This window comes from Ochotona princeps, chromosome 27, assembly GCF_030435755.1.
Source record: "Ochotona princeps isolate mOchPri1 chromosome 27, mOchPri1.hap1, whole genome shotgun sequence".
NCBI lineage: Eukaryota > Metazoa > Chordata > Mammalia > Lagomorpha > Ochotonidae > Ochotona > Ochotona princeps.
In genome coordinates, this window is record NC_080858.1 from 15,995,286 (window position 1) to 16,012,171 (window position 16,886).

At 39.6% G+C, this 16,886-nt stretch overlaps 2 protein-coding genes and 1 pseudogene across 2 annotated transcripts in view; 2 read left to right on the forward strand and 1 right to left on the reverse strand.

The window, feature by feature from the left end:
- PDE6H (phosphodiesterase 6H) overlaps nt 1-16,886 on the reverse strand; it is a 129,151-nt gene that overhangs the window by 85,554 nt on the left and 26,711 nt on the right. The gene's annotated exons all lie outside the window — the stretch shown is intronic.
- Nucleotides 852-4,232, forward strand: MGP (matrix Gla protein). Its single transcript, XM_004592585.3, has 4 exons — nt 852-992; nt 2,371-2,403; nt 3,229-3,304; nt 3,871-4,232. Exons 1-4 carry the CDS (start codon nt 932-934, stop codon nt 4,010-4,012), a joined length of 312 nt encoding a protein of 103 aa, XP_004592642.2. The 5' UTR covers nt 852-931; the 3' UTR covers nt 4,013-4,232.
- On the forward strand, nt 4,349-4,947 carry LOC101525214 (mitochondrial import inner membrane translocase subunit Tim8 B-like; annotated as a pseudogene).

Consider the following 16,886-nt stretch of genomic DNA (forward strand, 5'->3'; position numbering starts at 1 on the left):
CTGGTCCCCCAGAACTCATTCATTATGAGGGAGCTACTACTATCTTGCTTTATTGGGACTCCTTTCGGTATTTATACAATCCGTCCACCAGGGGGTGGTACAAGCAAAATTTCCTCCCTATAAGACAGGAATAGGGAAGGCTCCACCCAGCGGCTTGAAATTGTCAACACAGCCCGCTCCATGTATTACTTCACCCTGGCAGACACTCACTCTGCTGTTCACCCTGGCAGAGGCCCACTATGCTGCTCTGAGGCTCAAGTCTATTTGTTTGCAAAGGAGATTCTGGTACCCAAGGAACAGAGACCCATCTGGTAGAAACAAACTTTGACTGAGCACTTTCTCTACCTGATAACTAGGCACAGGAACCTGAAATCCTCCTGTGAGGACTGAGAGGTCAGACCTTCTGCAAAGATGTCTAAATTACAGCCAGTGCAGGAAGGGAATGTTTCTCCCCTTGAACCTTCAGCCATCATCAGAGGAGCAAGCAGAACATTCTGGCTCTGTCTGTGGACCAAACCCAAAAGGCTCATGATGAGGGCCAGGAGGGTAGATCAGAGAAGTAATTAGACTGGTAAATAGGTTTGTGGCAACTCCCTTCTCTGTGGACATGGGCCCAGGTCTGGCTCAGAACACAGGGCCATCACAACTTAGGGCAGCATCCTGCTGTATCACAGGCAGGTCGAAGAGTCAGGGAGAACTGCCCAGCTGGAGTCGATTTTATCTGGAAGGAACGAATATTTGGGAGAAGTCCCAGCGCTTCTTGTGTGCCAACCCGTCCCCACCTTCTCCAGCCCCCTCCCACTGGTTCCTCCCCTTCCAGCTGCTCTGGCTCTAATAAAAACCCCAAAGCTTTCCACTGACAGCCTGTAGGAGCCTCTCCCTATTGCTGCTGCAGGAGACACTGCCACCCAGCCAGGGGACCAGCGAGACCATGAGGAGCCTGCTGCTTTTCACCATTCTGGCTGCCTTGGCAGTGGCAGTTCTGTGCTATGGTGAGAGAACTTTTCTCCCTGCCCTTCCTCTGGGTCTCCGTGTTTGCCTTCTTCTATTTGTATTTTCACCCAATCCCCTCCTCATCTTCACCCTTTCTCTCTTACAATCTTTGAGATGCCATGCTTTTCACTTTTCCCAGTGTCCATGGACACTGATCTGTCCCATCCTTCTTTTTTAATGCTCGAAGTTTTGAGAACCTTGGATACAACTTAACATGAAGTCCTTTCAGTGCTAAGTCTCTATACATCTAGTAGAAATCTAGGCATTTCAGAAGCAAGAGCTCAAATTCCCAGTCCCTGCATTCCAGTTTTCAAAGATGTTTATTTAAACTTTAGTTAAAAATGTTAAATGTTGGTTAAATCACCTACCTTTAAGAAAATTTGTTTTCACGTGACATATTAAATATCCGTCCTAAGGACTGGATGATATAATGAAGTTACTATATCAGGTCCATGAATTAATTTTAAAATAAAATTCTGCATTTAAATAACTTCAGAAAAATCTGATTTCATAATTTCTACTGTCAAAAATTTTTACATGACTTCTACAGTTTAATCAAAAGATGCTTCTTCAAGCTTATGAAAGGAAGTTTAAAACAAAATTGTGTATGTAAGTCAACATTACTCTTCAACTGCCTGAATATTTTAGCTGTTTTTGAGCCTAAATTCTATTAACAGCCCAAGTCTTCTGCTTCTCATTCCTGAAATTATTCACAAGCTTCAGGTATCAGAGAATCTTATTTATTTGCCTCCTTTTTAGCTTTTCAGGCAAATTCACTTGCTAACAAACATAAGTCTCTGTTTCCTAAATTCACATGCCGTTCTAATGCAAAGAAGACTCATGCCTTGCCGTCATTCCAGCTCTTTCTCTGACCTGGTCTTGTGCCCAGCACGCGTCATCAGCTGGAGCCAGTGGTTTCTGCGGCTCCCAAGATGACACCCGTTGTTAAGAGGCTTCCAGGCCCCTCTTGGAAATCCGTGCTGGTGAAGTGCAGGAGGGAAACCGCTTCGAGGCTCTCCTACTCAGAGGCTCCTGTGGCCTCCTCCCCTGTGCTCCCAAACAGGCCTTCGTACATCCAAGAAGGCGGCTCCCAGGGACTTTACAGAAACACTGAAAATGTCTAAATTCTCTCATTTGAAAGTCAGAGCCAAAGCTAGCAGCTAGCAGCTACCTCCTCCAGCACTGGATAAAGTGTAGAGATAACTATAATGAGGCTAGAGCTAAAATAAAGAAATCCTACATTCCTAAAATTTATAATAACCACATGCCAAATATATCCATCCCATATTTTTAATACTTTCATTTCCCTCTATCCCTACATTTGGACAACTGCATTGTGTGGTAAATGACAATATAACTGATTTTTTTTAATTCCAGAATCTCACGAGAGCATGGAATCCTATGAAATTAGTAAGTGAAAATCTGACTTTCTAATTTAAATCTCTTGCATTAAGGAATTTCTCACTATGTCTAAGAAAACAAAATGGTAGAATATATGACAGAAAGGGAAAGGGGGGCTTCTTTTGGAAAATCAAAGGAAACTTTAAATCCAGTGATTGCAAGAATTGCCAAATGAACAACTCTTAAAGTTTGGAGTACTACAATTTAACATTTAAGCTGCATTCAACAGACACAGAAGTCATAAAATCTCACATGGAAATTTCAAGTTGGCCTCACGTCAACCACACAGATGAAAACGAGGAGTAATGACAGATCCGCAAAATACAGAGGCCAAGTCAGCTGGGAGACCACAGGCGTCAGCATCAAGTTGAATGATGTTGAATATCTGGATTTATAAAACTGGAGTACAGCAGGAAATAGCATATTCTTTTGAGTTTCTATTTATTCATTATTTTTTAGAAAGTTTAAACTGTTCATTTACTGGCAGTAAGCTTTTAGGAATGTGTTGTAAATCCTCAGGACAGAAAATTCCTCCTCAAATACAAACCGAGCAGGAATTCCGAACAGAGAAAGCAAAGTGAGTGGCCAAAGGCAAGGAAACAAACCAAAATGGTGGCAGCCCACACGACAAACCTCTAAGATACCCACTCAGGCTACTGGTTTCTTATGATCAAGAAATTTGTCAAACATATTTCCCTTTAATGCTTACCATCTCTGGTTACATCAAAGGCATTAATTCAGGGGTTTTCAAATAGATCTGTGTCAGAGAATATTCATGAAAACCTTTCCGGCTCCTGCTTCCCTAACACTGCCGTTCCTCTTTTCTGTTTGAAGATCCCTTCATTAACAGGAGAAATGCAAACACCTTTATTTCGCCGCAGCAGAGATGGAGGGCGAAGGCCCAAGAGAGGTAGGTGACAGAACTTGGTGAGAGGGGGTCGTTTTTCCAGTGTGGCATCATAGATGTGACTGCAGCGAGGGACACACGTCCATCATGTATTTGGTGTTAAAGACCTTACTGACAATATTTTAAAATGCTACTCAATATTTAGAAAGTCATTCAGTGAAGACCTCAAGAAACATGGAGTTGGGGCCTGGCAGCGTGGCCTAGTGGCTAAGGTCCTCGCCTTGAATGCGCCGGGATCCCATATGGTTGCTGATTCTAATCCCAGCAGCTCCACTTCCTCTCTATCTCTCCTCCTCTCTGAATATCTGACTTTGTAATAAAAATAAAATAAATCTTTTAAAAAAAAAGAAACATGGAGTTGGAGGAAGGCAAGACAGAAAGAAAACTTCTGTTTTCATGTTTCAAAAAATACCTCTTGTTCTTCCTCCCATCCCCTCACCAGCCTACCCCATTCTTCAAATGTGGGTAATGAAGGGAACCTTTGCCAATATTTGTTATACTTTTTTCCCTTTTTTTGTTTTTTCACCTTTCAACACTTCTTAAAGTTGGCCTCTCTTTCCACTCTCTAGGATCAGAGAACGTAGCAAGCCTGCCTATGAGCTCAATCGGGAAGCCTGTGATGACTTTAAACTTTGTGAACGCTACGCCATGGTTTATGGATACAATGCTGCCTACAATCGCTATTTCAGGCAGCGCCGAGGGGCCGAATGAGAGCAGGAAAACTTTCTTTTGTTGGAGTCTGGTGCCTGATTTTGTATACCTTTGCACTGCATTACTGAAATATACAGACACATACACAGTGCTTCTTTCCTACATACTCTTCAGTTGGGCTGCGCCCTTCCTTCCTGCCCCCAGGAATGATAAGTACTGAAAGTACAATGTGTTAGGTTGCATGATTATTACATAATAAACTTCTGATTTGGTACTTTCATTTTGTGAATCTAATTTTCTTCCTGGAAATGCTGAGCTATTTACAAGACCAGTGCTCTAACCCCTGAGCTATGGAGCCAACCATAATGCTGAGCTATTTAAACAATGGCCCTCTAATACAGAATACGAGATTCTGTTAATCTTGTGTCTTGTGTTGACTGAAAGCCTAACTGGAATGCATGAAACTTAGAATGTGCTCGCTCAGATAGAATTTGTCATGTTACCCGGCACAGGGAATGACTGCTTCAACTATGAGTCATTCAGGGTTGTCCCACTCTAACTTAAGTCCATTATTAGATTCTATGCACTTAGTTCTCATCTCTCATACATTAAGGTCAAAAAGACCAGCAAAGGCAAAAATTAATTAATAAATAAACAAGAAAGAGGAAAGGGGGGAAAACAGCAGAGACCAATGGAAAATAAATTTCAAGACGACAGAATTAAAACTAACTATGCCTAGTGCAGATGATGGCTGAGCTGGGGGAGGCTGATGCAGGGAAGTTGCAGCGCTTAGCAGCCACAGAGCAGCAAAAGGTGCAATTCACCACACGGGGGCATCACTTCTTGGAGCTGCGTTGGAATGTGTGGAGAAGCCAGGGCACTGCCTGGACTCTTGCACTGAAAGTTGTCTCTCTAGCTGTGTGGACAACTTCATCAACACGACTCTTGCCATCACTGGTTGATTTGCCCAAATTGAACAGAAAGGAGGGCAGTAGGCTACCCCGAGAGAATGACAGAAGCAGCAAAAGCCTTTCTATTAAACAGATTGCAAGACAAAGGGGGAAAGTCACCATCCCATTGGCAGGTCAGATCAGGGCCCGGTGCGGTAGCCTAGTGGCTAAAGCCCTCGCTTTGCACGCACCAAGATCCCAGATGGGTGCCGGCTCAAGTCCTGGCTGCTCCATTTCGAATCCAGCCCCCTGCTTGTGGCCTTGGAAAGCAGTCAAGGGTGGCCCAAAGCCTTGGGACCCTGCACCAGTATGGGAAACCCAGGAGAACCTGGGAAAAGCTCCTGGATCCTGGCTTTGGATCAGCTCAGCTCCGGATCTTCTCTCTGTCTCTCCTTGCCTCTGTAAATCTGCCTTTCCAACACAAATAAATAAATCTTACAAATAAAAATACAATTAAATATTACCGCATAAACACCAAAGAGGTAAAGTTAGAAAAACTGCAGTACCAAATGTTTGTAAGGAACCTGAGCCATCCTCTGCTGTTTTCCCAGGCCACAAGCAGGAAGAGCAGCCATGACTTGAAGCAATTCTCGCGTGGGATGCTGGCAGCACAGCAGAAGCTTAGACTACAACATCATGGCATAGGCCCTGCTAGATATATTTTCTGCCATGCCCACCATTAAGAATCACGCCCCTTTGATGTCAGTTCAAAACAAAATGGATTGGGCTTGGCAGCGTGGCCTAGTGGCTAAGGTCCTCGCCTTGATCCCATATGGCCGCTGGTTCTAATCCTGGCAGCTCCACTTCCTCTCTATCTCTCCTCCTCTCAGTATATCTGACTTTGTAATAAAAATAAAATAAATCTTAAAAAAAAAAAAATGGATTAATGCATTCTACTTTCCCTTCAAGACCAAAGAACCAGAAGGTGTTAAACACCTTAAACTGCCACTCACTGTATAGTGTTACTTCCCCAGTAGATAGAATACATAGGTCTGAGAACTAACGTGTGAAAGCAAAGATAGCTCTATTTACCATGATTTATAACCTACAGGATGAATTTATAGTTTCGTTTATGTATTTGAACATTGTATGAATTTATACATTTCACTTGCTTCCTTGACTTTCATTGAGTGTTCTACTTGCCCCTCGGAATGAACTAACCACCTCTGTAACTCTGCCCTTCAGATAAACAAAATAAAGCTTTTTAAAAAACAAACTGGTGACCTGTTGGATTTTTTCCCCCCACCTTTTACTTTTCTAAATTCAAGCACTGAAAGCTAACCAATGAGCAAGAAAGCCAGAAACATAAGTCACCCAGGGTTGTTAAAGCATGAAGTTAAGCTTTGAAAAACACTGTTTAAGAAATATGCTCCTTGCCCACTTAGTTAAAACAGGAGATTTTTATTATGTTTACCTAGAAACCCTCTAACTCCTTCACTTTGCATAGAATAATACACAAAATTTGTTGCTGTCTATCTCATCTGAGGATAATGACCACTCCTTCTGACCACAGATAATGAAGGTAAATAATCTGGATACATTCAGATCAATCTGAGACAGAGCTTTCCTCTTTACAAGGGGTCTTGGAAAGGTTCCTAGAGGATAAAGAGTTTTGTATTATAAAATTATTCAAAGAAAATGATAAGTGCTGTGACTTACTTTTAGGAGTGAATTAGACCTTAAACATGAGGAGAACGTATAGGTATAAGAAAAAGGAGATATTATTTATTGGAAAATACACTTCTAGAGAAGAGTATAATATCCAGGAGAATGGGATCAAAATGATATAGTAGAAACATACGGGCAATCTGTATCTATCTCCTTGAAAACATACATAAAGCAAATCTAAATAACATTTTCAACAGAATCATTCTAGAAACAATGTCCTGGTCAGCGTCCCATCAAACGTTGTTGTAAACTTCTGTACCCATGCAAGCTGCAAGGTCTTCATATATTTTCTCTTGGCAATTCATTGATTCATTATATATATGTATATATGCATACATATATGTATACATATATGCACAGATACAAAATTTGAAAAGCATGCATACTATTTGAATAGTATACTAAATATATTAAACAACACTCTTGCAAATGTATTTAATTAAATGTAATAAATGTAATATATGGATTCAATATATCAAGTTCTCCTATGGGGTTTGTTAGTACAGAAATCTGCTTATTATACAAGGGTTAGCTAGATAATCGGACAATAGAAGGTTCCTTTCAAGGGGCACCGATTAACTTCCTGCTGAATATTATTTAGAGTCACCAATCTTTATTTCTATATCAATCCTAGTATATAAACAACATTTAACAAGCATTTATCATATACATTTGTTATATCAGAAAATAAAATCACCGTAAGATGATCATCCCATTCATGATTACTCTTTTTTTTTGAAAGTCTGCAGAATTTTATTCATTTAAAAATTTTGAAACAAATTACAAATTCTTCTGAAATGTAATCTACACCCAAGGCCAACTTTATTTGAATCTAGTCTGCAGTTTTGGTGTTTAACTAAAGGTCTAACAGCAGAGGATAATGAATTCACTGTATCTTTAGTGTTCCTAGGATGTGAAAGAGACCACAGTGACAGTGGGGTAGCTTAGAGTGTGATGTGTTCAGAAAATAGGATAGTTAACTGAAAACAGGTATCAACATGAACATGTTATATTAATTTCATTCTGCATTTATTTATTTATATATATATTTTTATTCGTTGATTACATTGTATTATGTGATACAGTTTCATTGGAACTGGGAATCACCCCACCCCTCCTCTTGCCCTCCCCCCACGTGGAATGTTCCACCTTGTTGCATATCCACTGATCATGATTACTCTTATTCTTCACTTCTGTGTTCTACTTTTCTTGATGGCATATTAAGTGTTATATTTCTTAAACAATCATTTTAGACATTTTGGGCTTAATTCTTCTTAATTATGTTCTCTCAGACACAACAGAAAGAGTCCACTCTATGGATTCACCTCTGTTTTCTCAATATTCCATGCTTGGTATGTTGCTTAGAGATTTTCACATTTCCCTCCATCTTTTGCTAAGTACATTCTGCTTTATCAATGTGTTCTCTACAGGACTCAATATGCAGCACAGCACCTTGTCCAAAGATCCTGGAGTGCAACACACTGTCACTACACATGGAGAGGTTAAAAACACATTTGTTGCTGGCATAAATGCTTCTCACTGTCTATTAAAACCTTCAGGCACTTTAAACACATACTGTTAGCAAGTCATCCCATCCCATCCTTGTGGGCGCATTTTATAATATAAACACCAACTATGTTTTATCCCTTTCTAAATGTCATCTTGTTGAATTCAATGGCTGAGATAATTTTGCTATTCATTGTATATCTGTTAGGCATGAACTGAATGAAAATTTGATGAAAATGCCTTCAGTTATGCCTTTTAATAATTTTGACCAAGGGATGGTATTGTGGCACTGTGGTTTAACTGCCAATTTAAATCCCAGCTGTTCCACTTCTGATTCAATTCCCTGTTAATGCAACTGGAAAAACAGTGGAAGATGATTCAGGTACTTGGGCCACCACCACCCATGTTGGAAGGCCAGATGGAGTTCCAGGTTGTGGTTCTTTGGGGCATGAACCTGATTAGCAGATGGAAGATATTCTCATTCATTCATTCTCTCTCTCTCTCTCTCTCTCTCTCTCTCTCTCTCTCTCTTTCTCTCTCTTTCTCTCTCTCTCTCTCTTTCTCTCTCTCTCTCTCTCTCTCTTAATGGGCCAGACAAGGCAAGAGAAGGCCTGAGAGGGAAGTGCCAGGAAGGAATGCTGAGTAAGAGAATTCACTTCAAGGCTAATAGTACTCACCACTGTGGCAGCAGCATCACCATTAGTCTACACTGCTATGTTCCAGTTCCCAGTGCAGATTTAGGAAGCTGATACATTTGTATGTGCTATGTGAAGTCAGTTATTCGGTCCTATCTGCTCTATTCCCCTATCATTTCAAGTGCCTAATGTGTTACCAGGTGCTACATAATGATCAGCCAATATAAAATCCAGTGCAAACCCAGCTAACTGAAACAAGAAGACAGAACGCAGACAAAACATGAGGAACAGCCTGTCATAACCATTATATGTAATTTATGTTAATTATTCATTCTTACTTGATGTCTTCATCATTGAAAATTTAGAAGACCATTGGTCATCACAGAAATCTTGGAGTTGTGTTAGTGATACACTCATTTTGCTGAACTGACTTCCAGAATTTGTTTAGGAAATAGACGTGCAATGTGCAGATGGCAAAGGACAGTGTCAGTCCCAGACCAACTCCAAGACTCAGAGGCACTTATGCAAGCCAAAAGCTCATGTAAATTATCTCGTTTCTCTCATGAGCTCCAGAGATTCCTTCACTGAGACTCAAGTCTTCAAACCAAGAATTGTTGATGGTGAAGGAAATAGTTAACATGAGTATAAAGGGAAAATAAGCCTAGACCAAAACTAGTCTCCGAGAGACTATTTAAGAAGAAGTCAGACGTATTATCTGGACCCTCCAAAATTACTCGTTTCTAGGGCACCTGTATTTATTTACCAAATATTCCTAAGAAATCAAGACTGGTTTAAAGAAGAGTATCAGGCCTAACCTTAGAATGTCAACTGCAGGTGTAACATGGAACAGAAATTCTGTGTGTAAGCGTGTGTGAAGAGAGAAGGGAAGATGGGAAAACAAAGAGACACATCTGAGTGCAATACAACCTAACACTCTTCTCTCACAACTCCACTAGGTGTCCTGGATGTATGTTACTACTGTTCAATTTTTACAAATGTATTTTTAAAGTCTTGCTTATTTGTAAGGCAGAATAACAGAGAGGGGAGAGGAGAGAGAGACAGACAGACCTAGAGAGAGAGACTGTCTTCCATCTGTTGCTTCAATCCCCAAATAAACACAACAGTTGAGCCTGCATAATACCAAAACCAGGATTTAGGAATTCCAGCTTAATTTCCAATATGGGTGGCAGGAACCTAAATATTTGGGCCACCATCTGCTGCCTCTCATGCACATTAGAAGGAAACTAGATCAGAAGCAGAAGTAGGACTCAGGCCCAGGCACTCCAAAATGGGATGTGGACACACTCCTGTTCGATGTACTTAAAGTGCTATCCCACATAGTCATTCCCAGCAATTCTAAAAGCATCTGTGGGGAGAAGGCAAAGCATGTATTGTGCATAGTGCAGAGGTGTGGAAACTCAAAGTCAGCTACATTAAAGCCACAGATAGAATAAAAGCAAAATCAGCACTGGAATTTAGCTCTCAATACCTGAACATCTTTTTAGCCAGTAATAGATGAGAAGCTTGAAGGGTCTTTTTTGCAAAGAAAAGAGGAGAGATGGACAGTGATCTGTACAAAACAGCCAGACTTTGAACTGTATGCAAAACTCCCTTTTCAGTTAAGTTCAGCTTTTGATAAGACATTTTTTTGGAATAACAAGGTCACATGGTGAAATCAGTCTAAAAAACATTTTTTCCATGATAGGGAATCTATCTCTTCTCTAAAACAAAATTAGTCCTTTGGAGAAAATCAAATAATTTTGCAAGAGGGAAAAATAAACCTGTTCTTCAAAAAATATTTACAATTCTTTCCCTTTGCACTCAGTGAGCCAGAAGATGAAAAGAAGGCCCCTAGCCAAACCAAAATATGTCCATGGCTTTCCACAGGCTGAGCTAGATTTATAAATGTTACAGTTAGAAAGCTTCAAAGTCATAATTCAGATCTGTGGCTGCCTGGTATACACATATTTTACCATTTTAAACAATATTGAGATTTATTTGTTTAATTTTAAAAGCTATCATGCATTACTTGCAAAGGCTACATAAGAGCTTGACAGAAGAAATTTTTAAATACTTAGGATCTAGAACTGACCCTATATGTTCTACAATATTTTTTCTGCATCCATATTCTTATCCCCAGATTGCCAAGACCTTTCACAAGAGGGCTTCCCAGTATATAGTCCATCTACCAAGAAGTAATCTTGGCTCCAGCTTCCCACGTGGGTGCAGGCGCCCATGGTCCTGGGCCATCTTTTGTTGCTTTCCCAGGTAATAAGCAGGGAGCTGGATGAGAAGCGGAGCAGTCAGGACCCTCTTAGATTTCTTTTCTCGCCGAGGGGACTGATGATGTTTAGTCTACTACTTTATAGTCAATGTGACAATTAAATTATGAAATAATTTTCTTTCTGAATTTTATTTATTTATTTATTTATTTGAGAACCACAAAGACAGTGACAGAGAGAACAAGCTTCCATCCATGAGTTCATACCCCAAATGCCCACAACAAACCAAGGCTGGGAGGAGCCAAAGACTCAGAACTCAATCGAGTTTCCAATGGGGGACATGCGGGTGGCAAAAACCCAGTTATTTGAGTTAAAACTGCTGCCTGCCAGGATCTGCATTAGCAGGAGACTGGATTCAGCAGCCAGCACTGCGATGTGGAACACCTGCATCCCAACCAGTTTCTAAATCATTAGGCTAAATCTCCACACTTGAAAAGCAAAAAAAATTTTGAACTGAGTATTTAATATGTGAAGGAATAGAATATGCACACTAAGAATTCCTGACACATGTTAGTTACTTTTATCTACATTATTACATACTTCTCAATATAGAACTTATAAAAATACACATGTCAACCATCCGTTAGCAAATTATAAATCATTTACGTATCCTTTTAACTTTTAGCACCAATCTTCAAAAACAGTAGTTTCTTGTAGTATATCACAAAGATATAAAAACACATTAAGTTATAGCTCTCTGAATTTTCTAAAAATTCAATACTTTTAGCTAAATTTGACTAATGTCTTCATCATATAAAGCATCAATTCAGGGTAAAATACAGAAATGGGTTTATTTCTTCAACCTTTACTTTTAGGAAAAAGTTACTCCTGGGTCAAGCTCCATAGCCCATACCCCAATCAACAACCACCCATTAGGAAACAATCTACAATCAACTGTGTGCATCATGATATAAAGTTTTCCATAGATATTTGCCCTTTAGGATTCACCCACAGTTGTAGTCTAAAATCCCAGCCCCTGGTTATTCTAAGGAATATAAGGAAGTCAAGAAGATAACGTGCCTACTTGCCCACCACTCAGCCCCTGCGTCTTCTGGAACTTCATGATTTAAATCATTGAGAGAATTCACAGTATGGTAAAGTGCTCTGCAAGACCAGCATATAAACAACGTGAGAGCCGAACTTCGAGTATGAGTGCTGTTTTCCTGCCATTAGTCACAAAATGTCAGTGTTTATGGAGATACAGTCAAGAGCTCCAGCTTCACTGAAATTTCCCCCTCTCAATATTACAGTACAGCTCTGTACACAACTTGCGTGAATGTACAACTGTGTGGTTACATTACATTGGCTGGAAAATTGTGTTTTCCTTGACAGCAATTAGGGTTTTACTCAAAGATCTTCTAGCCTGAAATAACATTTCAAGGCATATTTTTAAAACTAAGGAAAATAAATACTATTAATGAAGCAATTAAGCCATATACCACGTCTAGAAATCTGTTACACTTTAGCTAAAATATCACTCTCATTGTTTTCTATATTTATAAAGTGTTGTCTTTCAATTAACACTTTTATAATTTAACATATAAACATGCAGATTCACAAAGGCTCTCTTCAAAAACATGTAAGGCATGCCATACATAGTTTCCTTGCATGAGAAAACAATAATCCTTAAACCCAAATGATTGCTTAAAAGGAAAAAAAAACTGAGTATTTAAAAAAATGTTGAGCAGTTGTTACCTAAAAGAATTATATAATTACAATTGAAAAGATTTCTAAAGGTCTGCATTCTAACATTTAAATTTTATTCCCTCTTCCATACTCCCCAAAGTCTTAGCTAAGCAGTCACTCAACTGACTGAACAGAGCGGATAACACGGACATGTGAGGTCCATTTATCAAGAAAATGATAATGGACAGATATGGTTGTGACTGGGTTGATGTAATGATAGCAGATAGGACTAAGAATATCAAAGATATCCATTTAGGGCTACCAACTTTGTAAGTGGTAATAATTATGGCAACAAAAAAATGGCAATGATTGCCATTAACTGAATATACTTTGTGTAATAGACACTATCCTAAACAAACTTTTGTCACATCAGTGCTGATAGTGGCCATCTGTGATGGGCAGTATCATCCCCATTTTCTGAAGTGTAAGCTGAGACTCAAAGAGGTTAAGTTATAATGCTCAAGGTCATCCAACTAGAGAAAGCAAAATCAGATTCAAGTCCAGGTATATTTGTCTCTTAAACAACTGCATCTTTTAGTCATGCAGGGACTTCAAAGAGCAAACCCCAACAGGAAATAGTGCTGACCAAAAGATGCTAAAGCTGGATTTCGAGCCATTTGGGTAAGAGCATAGTCACAAACCCTACACATAAGCAGTTGTGAACTCGGCAAATGTGGCAAGTTCAGAGGAAGCTAAATCGAAGGAATCATTAGGTACTACAGTTCCATATGACCAAGAATAAAACAGAGAAGCAAAACCCAGGGTGGAAAGGTCACAGGCACCGGTCACAGGGGTGAAGACCAAAGGCCAATTCCTCTGCACTCACGTGGGGAATAAGAGAACAGAAACTAGGTAAGGCGATTCAGAGCTATTTTAGTTACCTGAAACCTCAGCTCATTAGTAAACTCAAAGTGACATTTATACTGCTATCAAAAAAGGTGGTCAGAAAATTAAATAAGAGCAAACACAAACAACATTTAGCACACACTTCACAAGGTCACTGACTTGCTGAAACCCAGAAGAAGGAAGATGGCCAGGCTGACAGTCTGGAAGTAGCATCCTCTGTGGAGTGGCTGAGTCACACTGTTGAGTCTCCAAAAGGAAAATCCGAAGGAACAGAACAGTCTTCAAGTATCAGGGAAGGGCAGTGGAGAGATCTGATCACCAGGGGCTGGGGATTATTCTAACAGTGAGTGAACTAGGACTACACGAAACTGATGTAACTGTCACTTGATGTATTGCTAGCTTCAGGGTTAGGTAGACTCAGAAAGTTTCTCCTCTGGTGAGAAGGAAAAATAAAAAAACAAGTGATTAAAGAAATGTGAGTCATGTGATATGATTCACTCTGAATGTAAGATTCAGAACATGTCTCTGAGAGCAAAAGTGGTATAATGCCAGGTTTTTAAATTTTTTTAAGAATAAAACAAATGTTATATTCATGAGAAGAGTACTATTTCTCAAATAGATGATACATTGTTTAAAGAAAATTAAGTTTTAAATTGGTGAAATGGAGTTTACTTCATATACAACATCTAAGGAAAATAGCTGCAGCTCGAATTAATCATTTTTCTGTTTTTCATCCACGAAAAAAACAGCTCACTCTTGCCACCACTACAGACACAGTGACAGTGACAACAAAGCTCATAATACCTACTTGGACAAGAAAGGCCCCTGGGTTTCAGGAGAGGACAGAAGCTCAGGGTATGGCCATGAATGAGGATATGAGAAACTAACGTACTCTCACATTTCAGGGGAGTGGTTTGGAATTCAAGGAAAGTAGAGAATTGGGTCAGAGCCATTATTTTGAGTGGAGTGACGGTTTAAAAGAAAGTTTCAAGCAGAAGACCTCTTATTTATTCAAGAAGCAGCAAGAGAAAGTCATACAAAGAGTTCCCGAAGTTAGTCCCCAAATGCCCATCAAGAACAGGACACAGCCAACGGAGGCCAAGAACTGGGCAAATCCAGGGCTCCTCATGTGAACAGGAAAAACTCACCACATGAGCCATCATCGTTAATTAGTAGAAAGCTGGAATCCAGAACTAGAGCCAGGAATCAGTGAACCCAGGCACTCCTAGCAGGGGACTGCTCCAAGAAAAAGACTTCTGAGATACAGAAATTATTTACTATGACCCATCAAAAATTTAGCCTTTCTAAATTACACCCTCTGAGCATACTAATAGGAAACCATGCAGAAAAAAAAGGGCAGTGGCAATCTACACAGGATACAGATAGAAACCTGGAGCTGTTATACTTGTTCTATCTTGCCATGGAAAGCCCCTTCAGTATGTTAGAGCACAGAAAGAAGACTCTCACCATGTTCACGGCTACACTCACCAACTTCGCAGGCTCAGAACAGTGAGTTAAATAAATTGTATTCTTTATTCATTGCCCAGTCTATGGCAGTCTGCTGTAGCAACAGAAAACAGGCTAAGATATGTGGCTGCCATCTTCCTTGGCATTCTCAATCACTCTGCTCCAGCGAAGTGTTGAGATGGTCCCAGAGCTCAGTTGGATCTTTGACTCTCCACTGTGTCTCCAGAGCTACGCACAGACTTAGACATGTATCTTATCTGTGAGACAAGGCCTCTTTTGGGTTACTAGGAATTCTGCCTAGTCAATCTCAGAATGAATGGATTTTCTGAGATGGAGGGAAATTCCCAGATCCTAAAATCTAGAAACATGAATGTGCTCATTTATACAAAACATATTTAGTGAATGCCAATGCATTCTACAATGTTCAAACTGAAACTATGAAGTCACTGCCAAGCTCTGAGACTAGTAGCAAAAGACACAGTATACCTCTGGATGAAGCCCTCCTTCTTATTTCATTTATGCTCTTAAAGTAATATTACAAACAAATCTAGAAATTCTGGAATTCATATCAGAAAATATGACAAGAAAATTAATAAAATCTGTTTCCCATGTATAGAAAACTGAAATTATCTTCATATTTTGTTCTGGACTATATATGAACTGCTGATCTTCAAATATCTAAGTAGGGATGAGGAATGAGCATTAGGCCTGAATTAAGACACCAGTTGGGAGGCTTGTGTCCTACAAACAACCTGCCTTCCATTCGCAGCCCAGCTCCTGACTCCAGCTTCTTGCTAATATTGACTTTGGGAGGCAACAGCTATGACTCAAGTAATTAGATCCCTACCATCCCTGTCAAAACCAAGATTGAGTTTCATTGCTCCTGACTCTGGCCTGGCCCAGCCTCAGTTATCAGCGCATCTTTTTTACAATGAGCCAAAAGATGCAAGCTTGCTCTCTGTCTTTGCCTCTCGAGTACAAAATGAGTAAAGTGTAATGAAACTGTTAAATATATTTTGAAAATAGGATGCTGGACTCTGTGCCATTGTCTGTACCTACAAAGTCAGTATATATTTAAATAGCATGATGGACTTATGATTGATTATGAAGGACTATACTATTGTAGTGATATAGGGTAAATCAGTGGGGAAGGGGGTGATGATTTGGGGAGGGGGTGAAGGGAAATCCCAGAACCTGTGAAACTGCATCATAAAATAATAAAATAAATACATTTAATAACAAAAATAACCAGATTCATGGAGCAAATGCATAGTATTAGATGTCATTAAGAGACTTAGAAAATGAGAATAGAGAAGTTAAAGTTTGCCCCAAATCAAGCATGATGGGAGCATAGAGTCAGGAATCTAACAGACGTCTTTCCCATTAGTACCTATTGCACTCACTAATCAATCTGCTTCCAACACATTATAGGGTACAGATCCACCCTGTGATATTTTATAGAATGTCTTGTTTTCACTGTCAACATGGCCCCACATGATTGCTGTTCTTGTTTTAACCTTTACATGTGGAGAAAATGGGCCTGAGAAATGACATGACCTGCTCAAATTCACAAAATATAGGATATGAGAGATAAAATTCACATGAATTCATGCATTTCAAAACTTGCATCCCTTTTGTACCTCAGGACAGCACAGACTGTTTTGAATATCAACAAATGAGTGTGTTAAACTCTAGCTGTTAAACTTACTAATGTCCAGTTAAATAATGTTAAATTCTCACATAGAAATCCTAAAAAGACTTGAAAGGTTTCAAGGCAACAGATTATTTTTTAATGACTCTAAACTTTGTGAGGAAATTTTTTTTTCTCATTTTAATCCAAAAATGTACATAGACACAAGACCTTAGGCCTTTCTTTCCCTCTTCCTCCTTTCCT

Coding starts and splice junctions, on each gene's coding strand:
- MGP (XM_004592585.3), top strand. CDS start 932: ATGAGGAGCCTGCTGCTTTTCACCATTCTGGCTGCCTTGGCAGTGGCA. Junction 993..2,370: donor AGTGGCAGTTCTGTGCTATG/GTGAGAGAACTT, acceptor TTTTAATTCCAG/AATCTCACGAGAGCATGGAA. Junction 2,404..3,228: donor CATGGAATCCTATGAAATTA/GTAAGTGAAAAT, acceptor TTCTGTTTGAAG/ATCCCTTCATTAACAGGAGA.